The sequence below is a fragment of the Leptosomus discolor genome, chromosome 2, assembly GCF_034619465.1.
Source record: "Leptosomus discolor isolate bLepDis1 chromosome 2, bLepDis1.hap2, whole genome shotgun sequence".
In the NCBI taxonomy this organism is placed as follows: domain Eukaryota; kingdom Metazoa; phylum Chordata; class Aves; order Leptosomiformes; family Leptosomidae; genus Leptosomus; species Leptosomus discolor.
The window spans coordinates 58,434,865-58,449,441 of record NC_141392.1 but is presented as its reverse complement, the minus strand read 5'-3'; the positions used below and the strand labels follow the sequence as shown (position 1 = coordinate 58,449,441).

The following is a 14,577-nucleotide window of genomic DNA, read 5'->3' as shown; positions in this document are numbered from 1 at the left end:
TTCTTGGCCAGAATACAGATAGATATTAGCACCACTTTTGGAGTGCATCTGTGAAGGAGTCCCATATGTCTGTTCCACAAGTTAGCCAGAACTGCTACACTAGCAACAGAAATACTCTCTTGAGAAAGGCAAACTGAAAATCACAGAAAAGAAATCAAATAATTTCATTTCAGGCTACCTGCTGATTTAAACCAGAAATGCAAAATGGTTTTGTAAACATTCAAATAAATATTGGTTTTTAATATGCAACTTTCTACAGGCTTGGAAGTGGGTTTTAAGTCCTATGGTGTTGTACATCTATGAAAGAATTGTTAGATTTTGGAGATTTCTACAGGAGGTGGTCATTACTAAGGTATGTAACATAGCTTGCATCTCTGCATAAAAAAATCGTTATGTCAATGACTTTTTTTATCTTTTATAGATAACTTTTCTATATTATGACCTTATTTTTCACTCCTAGCTTCAGCAGCTCTTCCATCATTACCATGGTTTCTGCCAAGTATTGATTTTAGGGTTTGCATTTATTCCAATAGCAAGTCCATATGAATATTCCATATGGGACTAAACTTGATTAATGAAGTACCAGACTTTACACCACCATAACACAAACATCTGCGCAGAGGGTCTCTCTTTTTAATGAACTGGAACCATGTTCCACTGCAGTAAATGCCAGAGACACCCTTGACTTCAGTAGGACACAGTTTTTACTTTCAAATCTGGAGGCTTCCAAGGAGATTAAGGGCTATATTATCAGTTAACATAAACAGTTGAAGCTTCATTAATTCCACTGTAATGATTTATCCCAGTTGTAAATATCTGTGTGCTAAGGGCCTATTTAAGTCCCAGCAGAACAGATAGGGAATGCTGCTATCGAAGCAGACGAATCCACACATACCAAGCCAACGATCAGAAACAGGCTTACCTTGTGTGAGGGGAAAAGCACATTGGATAAATCTTGCTGCTGATTTCACAGGGTGAAATACTGCGGTCTGAGAATCTCAGTATACTATGTGTAACATATAAAACTGGCTGCTTAACTGAGATTACTTCTTAATAAAAGTATACTGGAATTGAGCTCAATGGGCTTTTTTCTTCTTGCCAAACCAACAATAATCCAGTATATGTTAATTGTGTTACATGAGAGTAAAATTGGGAAATTATTCCAATCTATTAATACTTTTGCATAGGCTCTACTAAGACAGAGAGTTGAAAAATTGTTGAATTGTTACAGCTTTTCCTCTGCCTCTTACACTCACAAAGCAAGCTGCCCTGTGATACACACTGTATGTGCTCTCAAGCTATTGGGCAGCAAGAGGACTGCAGCATGCAGTTTAGGACATAATCTACAAGACATTTTAAAATTACTGTGGATCCCAATTTGGATTAACTTGTGGGTGGTTGAACTCAAGCAGAAATTATTGCAAAGTCACCCATAACCTAATGGAAACAAACAGTTACCCTTCTGAGGGAAAATAAAACAGGTCCTTCTATTATTGCTTAGGTGGTGACACATTCCTCTGGAGTCCTTGAGCTTCACATGAAGAAACGTGGCTTTAAAATGGAACCTGGTCAATATATCTTTCTACAGTGCCCCTTTGTCTCACAGCTGGAGTGGCACCCCTTCACTCTCACCTCAGCTCCCGAGGAGGACTTCTTCAGTGTTCACATACGGATCGTCGGGGATTGGACTGCATCCCTCTTCAGGGCCTTCGGGGCAGAGGAAAAAGCTTTCAAAGAATTGTGGATGTTACCAAGGTTTGAATAACAAACAATACATTTTAAAATGTTAATTCTACATTTTAAAATAAGTGTTAACATTCTAACCTTAACTAATTTTTTGTATACTCTTTATGATACAGTATTATATCATAGTTCTGGACCCACAAAAATGTCATTACACTAAAAAAAACCCAAAAATAAACACAGCCATGAACTTAGGCCAACAGCAACCAAGAAGACATGATGTCTAATCCAAGATAGCAATATCTATATGTCTGTCGCTATCACCTAAATATCTAACATCTATATCTACACCTAAACATATATGTGCTTAAGAACCAATTTGAAATTACACTGGAAGATATCTGCTAGCTTTTTGCCAGTACGCTTATGCTCTGATGGCACCCATCACCTGCCATCCAAAATTCCAGCTTTTCCTTTTTAGTTACTTAGATATTTTGTGGCCCCAGAAACTTCTGCCTAAACCTTACTTCTTTCCAGCAGTCTCCCTCAATTCTGTCTCTGTTTTCCAAACCTGCTGCACTCTATAAAGGTTACTCAAAGGTGCTCAAATTCAGTACCTGTGGCATCTTAATCCAAGCAAAAGGTTGATGCTTTGTTGTTGCAAGTCAGCAGGGCTCCACTGAAGCTAATGGAGCTAACCTGACTTATAGCAGCTAAGCATCTAGCTCTATATGTAATGGATTCAAACCATGCAGCTCCTTGTAGGCATAGTGGAGATTTTCAGCAAAGAAAAGCCCTGCACAAGATCATTTCAATTCTGGTGGAGTGTGCAGAGCCTGGGACCAAAGGGACTACATTTCCTCTGGAAAATGGCTTTTGATGAGGGAGTTCTAGTAAAACTGAACAGCAAAAGGCACTTATTTAACTACATTTATATAATTTAATGGGACTTGGATGCTGAAGAACATTGTCTTAAAAAGCTTATAGACACCACTAAGCTACAGAGGCATACTAGAAGGTGGGGGCAGAGAAGAAAGTCTGGTCCAGTCTTTGCATTGTATCAGTTAATAAGAATTAGAAATGAAAGCTGTGCCTTTATTAAAGGCAACTGGAATGAGAAGTATGCCGTTTCAGCAGAACTGGAGCAAAAATGGTCCAAAGTGATTGACAGCCAGTGTAAAGAATGAGAAAGAGAAAAATATTATCAAACGTTGCTGGCCACAATGCAGGGTTGAAATTAACAGCACTGTCATATATAAAGACTCTTCTTTTTAATCTTGTTAGGATGCCTAATGCCATCATTTAGTTGCTTTCTTGCAATATATTAAAAAGAATATTTCAATAGTTAAGCTAGCAATAAAGCAAAAGACAAGTCTTTTTCACAGGTTTCAATATCTAAAGATAATTGGCGACTATATTAAAAAATAACATATAGCAGAAACTGAGCAGAAGACAGAAGACACAGCAACTGAATGATAAGGTTCTAAAAATAAGGTATGTATATTTTAATTAATAAAAGAAACCTAAAATAAAATGTATGTGCATTTATGCAGGTAGCAAAGACAGTTAGTTGTGATTTCTGGCCAATTTGAGAGATAAGACCATAGAATAGACTATTCCTGTAAAAATAATCAAGTTCCATATTATGCCTTTTTGGGATTTTGGCTCACTTAATTGCTGTTTTAGCACATTGTCCCAAAATCTACAGTCAAATCAGCAAATGTTTAGATTCTAAAAATAATACAAGTATCCATTAATGTTACTTTTTGAGAACTAAATACTTTCTCTGCCTTCCCCAAAAGTATAATGCTCTTTCTAATGAAATTGTGTAGATGGACACATGAAATATGGATAACCCAAACCATAGCCAGAAACAGTCATAGCCCTATTTTCTAGCTCTCCCTTGGCAAATGTAAATGTAATATTTTTTGTCACTATGTTTACTATCTTTCTACCTTCCTCCACCCTTTCTAGGTCAAAGGAATGGGTTGTATAGCTCAGTTTCTCTTTCTCCACTTTCTCCTCCCTACTTCTCTGAGTCTTTGTATTTGACCAAGCTCTCTAGCTACAGCTGAGCAATGCGTTCAAACCATTGATGCGATCACTGTCACCTGAGGATTTAGCAGCAGACTGACAAGACAAATCTTTGTAAGGAATGATTCAGAAATAATTGATCCTGTCTTGTAGTACAGAGACAGATTAAAGAATCTCTTGAAATTCCTTCCAGATCAATTTTTTCCCAATTTACTAACAACAATGAGAGTTGCTCCCAAGCCCACATCGAACTACATAGAAAGCTCACCTGAAAGCAGTTCTTAGGCACTTTACATATATACACTAAATTAATCGTATTTTACAGGATGTTTTGAGTGCTCAAAAAGTACAGGGATGGGCAATAACCTGAATAACAATACATATTTTAAAAAAAAATTATTTTGTTTATACTTGAGGCCAGATTTCCAAAAGTTATCCCTGAGTAGCAGTTTCATGTGCTACTGCACTTGCAGAGCATTTGGAATATTGAAATAAAAGTGACAAGTACAAATAAAAGGGAAAATGTTTGCTAGGATTTCAGGTACACTTTAAGAAACCAACAATAGGGTTTCAGATATGTTGTGTCCCTATATTTGTGTGTAGTATTGTTTGGTGATCCCCCTTTCTTTTCCCGTTAAAATATTTCATTCTTCCTATATCTGCATATTTGTTTGTAGTATTTAAGCTGAATTTTAAAGATGATTCATGCAGTAAAGAGCACAAACCAATAGAAAATCTGAAAGAAGCAAAAATTCCAGTTTTAATAAGGACTGGGTATTAGTGAAACCATCTTCCAGAGCACCTATTTAAAGACAGACTGGACAGACCATTTCAAAGTACTGTGTGTATTTACATTCCATGTTGCTAGAGGAATGAATCTGATTATTTAAAAATCTCTAATTTTGACCAAAATGAATGCCTCAGCATCAGCAACATTGATTATAGGAGGTAGTAACACAAACAAGCATTTCTCCTTACACATTTTGCCTTTATGTCAGATACTAAGTACAGTATTATTGCCAAAAGTGTATTTCTGAAATATGGGTTTTTCAGAAAGAGCTCAGAAAATAGTAGTTTCCTTGCATATGATGACCTCTTTATTGCATTCTCTTTTATTACTTTAACACATAGAGAGAACTTTTCAAAATGATTAATATAATCTATTCCTCTTTACTTTGATATATACAATATAGAAAATAAAGCTCTAAAACAGGATGCTTTTCAGTAATTCGTAATCAAATATGCAAATTTCACAGCTAAATTTGGACATGCAATTATATGACTAATCACATTTCAGAAAGCCAGAAAATTGCAATTGCATGCTTAAATAGATGGCCAGGCCCCAAATCCACATGGGTGCTCTTGTTCTCTCACTTCAGAAAAAACAGTTGCTTTTCTATTAAATGGCACCCACTGAAAATTAAATGTGTTTGTATGGCTAATTTGTGTGCCAGCTTAGACATGTCTTTTCTCTTTTATTTTAACAGAAGTTCAGTTTTGAAAATATGTAGCCCAACAAATTTTAACCTTTCTGTCATTTTATGTGTTGCCTACCCTTGACTAAATGTCTTGCTGCTGTAGACTGGCCGTGGATGGACCATACGGATCTGCAACCACAGATGTTTTCCAGTACCAAGTGAGTGTGTGCATTGCAGCAGGAATCGGAGTCACGCCATTTGCCTCTATTCTGAAATCCATTTGGTACAAATGCTGCAACCCTAACACAGTCCTGGCACTGCAGAAGGTAGGTGGGAAAATTTATTGCTCCATCAAAAAGCTCCACAAATGAGTCTGTTTTGCCAGGCAAGAGAGGCAATTCAGAGCTAGAGACTCACTTCTGTGCCGCCACAGAAGCAGTCACTCACTTTCCAGCTGCCTCAGGAGCTGTTATGGGGTAGGGTGTCCCAAATTCAGTCATTCCCTGAGGAAGAAGAGTGTCCTAGCTGCAGTATGTTTAGTAAAAGCTGAAGAATCAGATTTTTCAATAGCAACTGGAGATAAACGTGGAATGTCTTTCATAGCTAGACAGATAGTTAGAGAGCTACAAGAAATTTGAACTCTTTCCTACCAAAAATAAACCCTGCAAGGTCATCTTGGACAGAAGCAAAGGGCAGCGCTTGCTCCTTGTCTAGCTGCAGGTTTCATGAAGGCCCTTTGGCTGTATGTCCTGGTCCAGAATGCTGCATTCCATGACCATTAGCTGCTTTGCAAAGTCAGGATATTAGCCAGCATAGAAAGAATTAAAAAAGACATTTAAGCTTTGGATGAGATGCATATATCAAGATGCATATTACTGCCTGAAACCACTTTAATTACTTTGTTGAAAAAATATATTGGGGTCTGTAAGGCATGGATGGCACCAATTAAGTTAACATACTCTTGATCTGCTAACCTCTTTTACATCTTCTGCTAAGGGTATGTGAGGCAGGGAGGATAGGTGAAGAAGAGATAAAGGGTGAAGTAGGGTGAGGGATAAGAAGGTAATAGAGTAAAAAAATCAGTATTAACATTCCCTTCCCTACCCATCATGGCAAGTGGTAGCTTGTGGACCTTACAACTTCTTTTAGCTCATTTTCCAATGTAAAAGCTGAATCAGGAACTGTTCAACACTTCACATTTAAGGACTAATGTTGAAATTGCATTGGAGTGGACAGATCTCTGAGAGGGTCAGTACATATGGAGCTGATTGCAGGACCAAGGGGCTGATCTTTTTAAATGAAAGAGTGTTAAAACTGGCATCTTAATGACAAGCTGCCACTGAAAAAGCATCTGGGATTTTAGTAACTGAGGAGTTGAGGACAGGTTCAAATTGCCAGGGGGGATCTTTGAGGCAGAAAAAGCACCGAGAAGGGAGGGAAATAAAAATGAGAATAGATGCTAGATGTGCTAGATATGCGAGATGTGAAAAATAGTATATTTGCAAATGCTACAATTATACCAGAATGATAATTTTCCACTGGAAGGAGAGTTATATGTATGTATACACGTTATATATGTATGTTATGTATATTCTATATGTATACAAGTAAAATTTTTATTATTTTCATTGCTGTTGTTATCTTAAGGACAAAAGAACAGAATTCAACTATGCATTGAGAGTATAGTATACCTCAGGGTGTTCATGCATAGCTTAGGGAGAATCTTGGGTAAATAGGCCTGCAAAGAAAAATGCACGGTACCTTCTGCCATGGCTTTCTGCTATAGAGTTCAGTTTTTCTGAATTCCTGTGAAATGCAAAAGTACCGTGATTTCGGTATGTCCTTTCTCTGTATCTTGGCTTCCTTATTGGTGCAGTGGGAATAGCAATGCTTATTTTTCACAGGTGTTATGAGGATAAACTTCATCAGTGCTTTTAAAATATTTGAAAGCCTGGATGAAAGGTCCTGGGGAAGTTCACAGCATTACTTAAAAAATTCAGCAGTCATCTTAGTGAGAACGATTAATCTCAGGGTAGCTCCACATTTTTTTTCCATTGGTTAAAAGCTTCCACTTGTGGTATAATTACAAATAATTTAATCTTCCTCAAAGTATTCAGCACTCTCTTTCTGCCATGATGAGTACCATAGAAATGTCTATTAAGGAAATAAATAAGAGGTTTTTCTTTTTTTAACAACTTCGTTTTGATTTGAGTACAGCTATCATTACGCTTATTGAACTAATATTTCTTAGTGTTGCCCACATACGGTTGAGATATAAATACTCATAGCTTCCATAATGTCTGCAGCTGTATAATTTAAAAAACCCAGCAAATCAAAAGGAGTACACATTTATCTAATTGATTCTTCACAATTAAATAGCCTTAGAGCCTTCATTTCCCTATCATTTTTTGCAATGAGGAAGGGCACTACTACTAGTTATGGCTGGAAAGTTTCTACTGGCTTTAGTTATGCATAAAATGATCTTTTTTTTTTCACATTAGTGGTCTCATTTTTCAGATCAATTGCTGCTGAAATTGATAAAATTGTACTGATTCATCAGATGCTAATATTAGCAAACATCCACTTTCTCTTTTACCCTATATGAGGACATAAGAAAGGTCCTACTGAGTGTCACCAAAGATCCATCTAGCCCAATATCCTGCATCCAACAGTGGCTCTTCATGAATGCCTAGGGAAAACTATACAGACCAGAAAATCACACGGTGATAAGTCTTTAGTGGACACTTTTTCGCCCTTGAGCAACTTGCAGTTCAGTAATGTCTTGATACAAGAGCTGCATCTCTATGTTTAATATCCCTTAGTAGATTTTTCTTTCATGAATTTGTCTACTTGCTTTTTGAACCCATATAGACCTTAGACAACCACAGCATGTTGTGGCAGTAAGTTCAGCTACATGCTGTGAACAAACCAAAACCAGACTCTTCCACTTGCTTTGAGACTGACTGTCCCTGCCTGAGGTGGTAACCTTCTGCTTCGAGCTCTACCCCAGCCCACAGGCTTCTCCACAAAACATCTTCTACCAAAGAACTAAAAATCTGGGCTCTTTTTGCTGTCAAATGTAACCACCTTTCTGAGCTGTGTTTGAGAACAGTTTCAGCCTCTTGCTTCAAATTTAGGGGTGTGAATTTGAGCCTTGTCCTGCATTTATACAAAAGACTGCTTGCTGCCACCCTAGCTCTAAGGCATTGCCTCATGCAGGCTGCCAAACCTCCGTCCCCTGCATGCCCCAGGCTGCAGGCACACCTGCACCTTATCTGTAGTGGCCCACTGGATCAATTAATTAGGCTGAGGAAGATCCCTGATCTTTTTTTGGTACGCTACAGCCCACGGGCAGTGTGGTATACTCAGGAGCTGGAAGGACTGGGGTTTTGCAGGGAGGTGCCTACTGCATGTCTAAGAGGGTTTTGCAAGGACTAGTCATGTCTAAGAGGGAGCCAGAGTCAGGGTTGAAGATGCTGCCCTAGATATCCTCTGCTTCGTCACCTTTTACACCCCTTCAGTGAAAAGCTGGCTTTACCCAGAGCTGCAGCTCCACCTCTGTCTTCAGGGAGCAGGGAGAAACAGACGGATGGTCATCAACAGATAATTATTAATGACTTTCCACATGATGGCAGCTGATTTACAAAGTATGTTCTTTCACCTTACAGGGAAGAGGTATCAGAGCTCTTGCTCTTGTCTTTTGTATAAAAATCAGTACGTGGGAAACACGAATGATAAATATGCATGCATTGCAAAGCAGCAGCGTATTACAGAAACAAGCGACTGCTCAAAATCCTGCATTACTGATCTGATTAATAGCAATACTGCATCTAACTCAATCTGCAAAAAGAGCACTTGGAAATGTAAGACAGTTTACTTGGGCAAGCCATCAAGCTGATGAATGTAGTCAATGGGAGCAGGGTGAGTGGAAACTAACAAAACGTAAATCTAAAACAGATTTTTAAGGGTCCTAAATATTGCAGTCATTTCATAGTATGAGGCTTACAAGAAAAAAATATGGGATTCAGAATAATTGTTTAATTATAGAAATGCACTAATACTGGCTTTATTCTACAGTTTTAATAAGGATTAATTTTATTGTGCATTTATTGTATTTTAATTATGCATGTAATATGTTGTGCTATGCTATGGGCAGTCAGTGTAAAGAAAGGAAGACTTCTTTGTAAAGACCATTTATTTTAACATATTATACTAGGAGTCCTCTTTGATCTAAGGGAAATGGAGACCTTTCACCCATAGGCCATTCTTCTTCACTACTTCTTTTCTTTCTAAGGTTATAATCATGGCCAAAAATACTGCTTATAATGACAGTCTTTCTTCATTACCAAATGCTCTCCACCTCTAACACATGAAAATTAGAGGCAGTGCAACGGGTACCACTTCAGTGGAACTGCACAAGGGATGAGCTTAAGAAATTTCTGCAGCTTTAGAAAGCACACACTTTCTCAAGAGGACTGTGCCAGAGGTGGCTTGACCCAACTCGGTTGGACTGGCTGTTACTGTGACAGCTAAGTCTGCAACTAGCTAAAAGCACTCCTTCAAGCTCCATAGCCTGATATTCTGGAAACCAGTCTCCCATTTCCAAGACCACATTGTCTCAACTTATCGGCTAGCTTTTCTTCCTCCTCCCCTGAATGTGCTTGGCTCACAGTCCTGCCCACATGCTCCCAGTTGCTACTCCACGCACAATTCATCATTCCTTTAGAAGCACATGCCTCTTCTCCACATGCATGTACTAAATATACATTTCCATAAAATGAACTGCTGAAAGGACTTGAGAAATAAGATGATCAAGTAGAGGCCGGAGGAAGAAATTTCTCACTACAAATCAACAGCCACAGTGTGATACAGACTGACACCATGCAGTGGGCTGATTTTTGAGGTACTGAGGATGTGGACAAGCAGGGACTTCAGGATTCAGACACAAAAAACCTACATAAAGGTTAAGGCTATAAATCTTATCTAGTTTTGGTAACTTAAAATAGTGCTGCTGTTGGTCACAAAAATGAAATGCTATGAAGTCAGTGGGCTAGCTTTTTCCTCATAACATATGCCAGTGTAAATCAGCAGCAAGCTCCCTGTAAAGCAATGAGGTTATATTTGAGGCATAACATTGAAACAGAAGGGGGAAAAGCAAACAACCAACATGGCTGGTACTAAAGTTCTGCGGTCAGTCCCATTCCTGGGCTGTAAAAATACCCTGCTTAACCCTGAATGCTTTACCTCTGTTTCCTAGGATCATACTTAATTTTTATTTCTTACAGAAACCACAGAGTCCCTTATAGTACACTCACATCTAGGAAACATCTCAAATTACTGTTAGTCTCTTTCACCAAATCTCCAGTGAAGCATGGTGTTACCACATTTTTCTCCCACCACCTTACCAGAAGTCTGACAACCTAGTACATAAATCTTTGGAAAATCTCTTTATAGCTTTCTGGTTTCTTCTCTGATTTTTCACTTCAGAAGTGTCTAATATGCATCTTTATCTAATTGATCCTATGGAAAAGGGCTACAATTTCCAAATCATCAGAGCTCCCACAATGTTGCCTTGGGGACAACCTTCCAGGCTTCCTTTGATATTGAGGTATAATAAAAGACAGAGGGGCTGATGAGCACAAAGAGAGATGGGTTGGAGGAAATTAAGGGATTTTGTAACAAAATAAAAGTCACAGTCACAATAAAACAAGTTCCAACAACCCCTTTGTTATAAGCTTATACATTTTCCCCATGCAGTTCCTTTTTCATGCAAAATTGTGTATTTTTAGGCTTCCTCCATGATTGTGAATTATTTCTTTGGAGGCACCATAAAGACAATTACACGCAAGATTACATTGCTTATAGAGGCCCATTCGAGGTCTGGCGCCCTCTGCTCAGAAGTAATGATAGATTGTGGGGCAAGAGCTACAGAATTCGAGTTATAAGAATTGCATTTAGATGTGTCTTATAATTGTGGCTCAGCTAGGCACCAGGGTAGTGCCTGGGCAGACACCCAGGGAACTTCAGACATTCATCCCCCGGGTGGTGCAGGAATGCCCAATTTAGTCATCTACATAGCTGGACCAGCCTGAGACAAGGGACTGAGCTGAAATTAGGTGGGAAATTCTGACTGTCCTGAAGATTCCCTAAGGTAACTCCCGCTTGGCCTAGGACAACTGTATGTCTCAGTGTGTTGATTAAGATCCTGAGAGGGGAATCTCACCAGTCCTGAGACTCTGCAGGCAGTTCCTGCTGCAAGATTTATTAACTTGTACATAGATAAGACATTTGCAACTGTTCAGCAGACGTGGCCAAACAGTACAGTCTTTTACACATAGTTAGTTAGAAGATGCTTTATATGTAGTTAAGACAATAGATCACAACAGATCATGCACATGCTGGAGCGGTCACAACAGTCCCTGGGCCAACTGGCTATAAGAATTGAGGAGAAAAAGGGGTTTGGGGAGTCTCACCTGATCCAGCTGAAGATGCTACAGCAAGGACTCTTGAAACAGAAACTCTCATCACAGATGGACAGTGACTAACATCCTGTCTGAAAGACTTTATTCCCTATGCAAGCATGATCCTATGCCAAGATCCTAATAAATTGGCTTTTTAAAAAAAAAACAAATAAGCACACAAACAAACAAACTCTCTGGTCTATTTATGGCTGACTGCAGTAGAGGAGGAATAGACAGAAATAAGCCATAGGAATGCTTAAAAGATGGAAAAATAGCTTCTCAGTGACAGATCCCAGGAATGTTTGGTTTACCATACGGAAGATTATAGGACGACTTGATCCCAGCCTTTAATTTCTAGCTGGGGAACAAAACTTTAATAACAGGCTCTCTAATCTAATAGACAATTAAAACAAGATCCAGCATATGGAAGATGAAGCTAGAGAAATCTGGATGAGGAAAAACGTGTAAATTTTTCATAAAGAGGAGAATAGAAAACCAAGCATGGGATAGTGGTTCATTTTACCCCTCTGGCAACTTTAAAATTGCAGTTTCATGTTTCTCTAGAAATCATATGATCAAATTTAAACAAGAAATACCTTAAAAAAGAAGTAGGGCCATTCTGTAACCTGTTTTATTCAGGATATCTGACTTGAAGAACATAACAGTACCTTTTCACCACATCAACTGTTAACCCATGGCATAAGGTCTTCAGAAACAGGAATCTCTTCCTTCAGTGCTGAATGAAACTGAAATTCCATTTTAATCATACTTGAAAAAAAAAATCCAAAATTTCAAATAATAATCAAGTTATTTGCAAGAAATGCAGGGCTAGGTATTTTAAGTCAAAGTTGAGACGCACTGGCAGGGGGAGATGGAAAACTTGTACATTGCCTATCTTCACTAGCACATTAATATATTCACTCTATGTTACCTTGAAAATGAATTTTTTAAAATATAGAAACTACATCGTCAAAATGATGTGTAATTATGTTTAAATTTACAGCAGAGAAGAGTCACACACTATGTGGTTAATGAGTTGAGCCAATCATTAGGAAGTTTTATTGAAAGCTTGCTTCTTGTTAAATCTCTTTACTTTTACCTGACAGGTCTATTTTTACTGGATTTGTCGAGACCCATCAGCATTTGAGTGGTTTGCCGATCTTCTGTTCCATTTGGAAACAAAAATGGCTGAAAAAGGGAAAAATGATTTTCTGAGTTATCATATATTTCTTACTGGCTGGGATGAAAGTCAGGTAATAATAAAACTCTTACAAGTCTGACTTTATGTACCTTGCTTTTCCAGTATGGGAACATATGGAACAGGAACAGCGGAACAAATCATGGATGAAGCAGAGAAACAAAGAAATGTAAATATAAAGACACCGAGCTGTCTGCTTCCATCTCACATTTAAGAAAACAGAAATGCAGAAATAAAGCCAGTGATCCTTCCAGTCCTTTATCTTGTCTTGGGTAGCGCTGATTACCAGGTGTCTCACAGAAAAGTGCAGAGAACCTTTCAGGAGCTTGTGAAGGGACATTTTGTCTATATCTTTGGAACAGTCTTTAAATAGATTCTGGCGGTTTTGTACTGAAACATGGAGGGTTGTACAAAAAGTCTTGGTTTCCTCTTATTATTTACTATAATTTCTGTTATTCACATATGTGTCCAGTGCACTTTTGAAACCTGTTGTGCCCAGAACACTTTGGCAACAAACTCTATGGTCTAATTCATGTTGTTTGAAAAGACATTTTCTCTGATTGACTTCAAATTTGCCATCTCATAATTGCATCAGATCATCCCACCTTGAGGGGGTAGACTGGGTTGATTTTATTCATCTTCTTTAGTCTTTACCTAGACCCAAATGAGTTGATTTTCTCTCTCTCTCATTTTTTAATGGATCGCTCAGATCACACTGTGATCAGAGTTAGGCACCTGCCAGAAAAACTCTCAAGGAAAGTCTTTGCTCTACTGTTTTATTTCCTGCTGTCTCTGTTGAATGAAGAACTGTCTAGTGAAGTTTAAAAAAAATAGATTTCATAGAGCTTTTTCCTTCCTGCCTTTGCTGCCACAAAAACACATTGTTTCTTTCTGCTGTCCTGAGAGTTTCTGTCAAGTAATGCGGTATGTGCATAAGGCTGTATTCAGAAAAATCTACTCCCATCGTGAAGTATATGGCAGTTATAGAAACTACCACTCTGCATTAGCAATATTACAGGGTATTACCTAAAACCTGCTTTGAAAGAAGCTATTGAGGAACCTAACAAAACACAAAGCTGCCCTCACCTCAACTGTCATCGTCTCACTTCCCTTTTGGGCAAACATAAGGCCAGAAATCAGGTAGGTAGACAACTATTCTTGCTGGGATATCTGAATCTCTTCACATGTGTGCCCTGCACTTTTCTGAAGTGAAGTGCCTCCTTCTTCTCTTCAAACCCTATCATCCAGCCTCCCTGTCAGCACTGCCTCATTATCACGTGCTGCCGGTTAGGTGACACAAGAGCTGTGCTGCCTCCCTGCCTACACTGGTACTGCTCTTGCTCCTGGAATCCCCCAGCATCCCACCTCTAAAGGGCTGTGAGGGAAGAGGAATGCTTTTCAGTGGCTGCTTCTACTCTGACCAAGCTCAGTGAACGGTGTTGGGTAACAACTCCACCTTCTTCAGACATCCACAAAGCTCCCTCATCTTACTTATCTTCAGTAAATTCCAGTTCATCGGTCCTCAAAACTTGAGCTTCAGCATCAGTGATATTTGGATGATGCTTTACTTTGCTTCTCCTTCAGCAAACAACAAAACCAACATTCTCTCCATTCACAGGGTGTCCCACCATATAGATGACCAGTAGTCGCGTGAAGCTGAACCCAGGTAGGATGGGCAATTTACACCATCTAGTGCACCCTCCACTACTGGCAGGTGTTTACTCCTCAGACATAATGTTCATTCAACACTTCGAGCTCTTTGTAGATCTCATGTTGGCAACAG

General features: G+C 38.7%; 1 protein-coding gene across 1 annotated transcript in view; it reads left to right on the top strand.

The window, feature by feature from the left end:
* NOX3 (NADPH oxidase 3) overlaps positions 1-14,577 on the top strand; it is a 38,949-nt gene that overhangs the window by 20,704 nt on the left and 3,668 nt on the right. The window contains exons 8-11 of the mRNA XM_009956943.2: positions 260-352; positions 1,502-1,755; positions 5,299-5,461; positions 12,703-12,849. Coding sequence (XP_009955245.2) covers positions 260-352; positions 1,502-1,755; positions 5,299-5,461; positions 12,703-12,849 — 657 coding nt within the window. The remainder of the gene's footprint in view (positions 1-259; positions 353-1,501; positions 1,756-5,298; positions 5,462-12,702; positions 12,850-14,577) is intronic.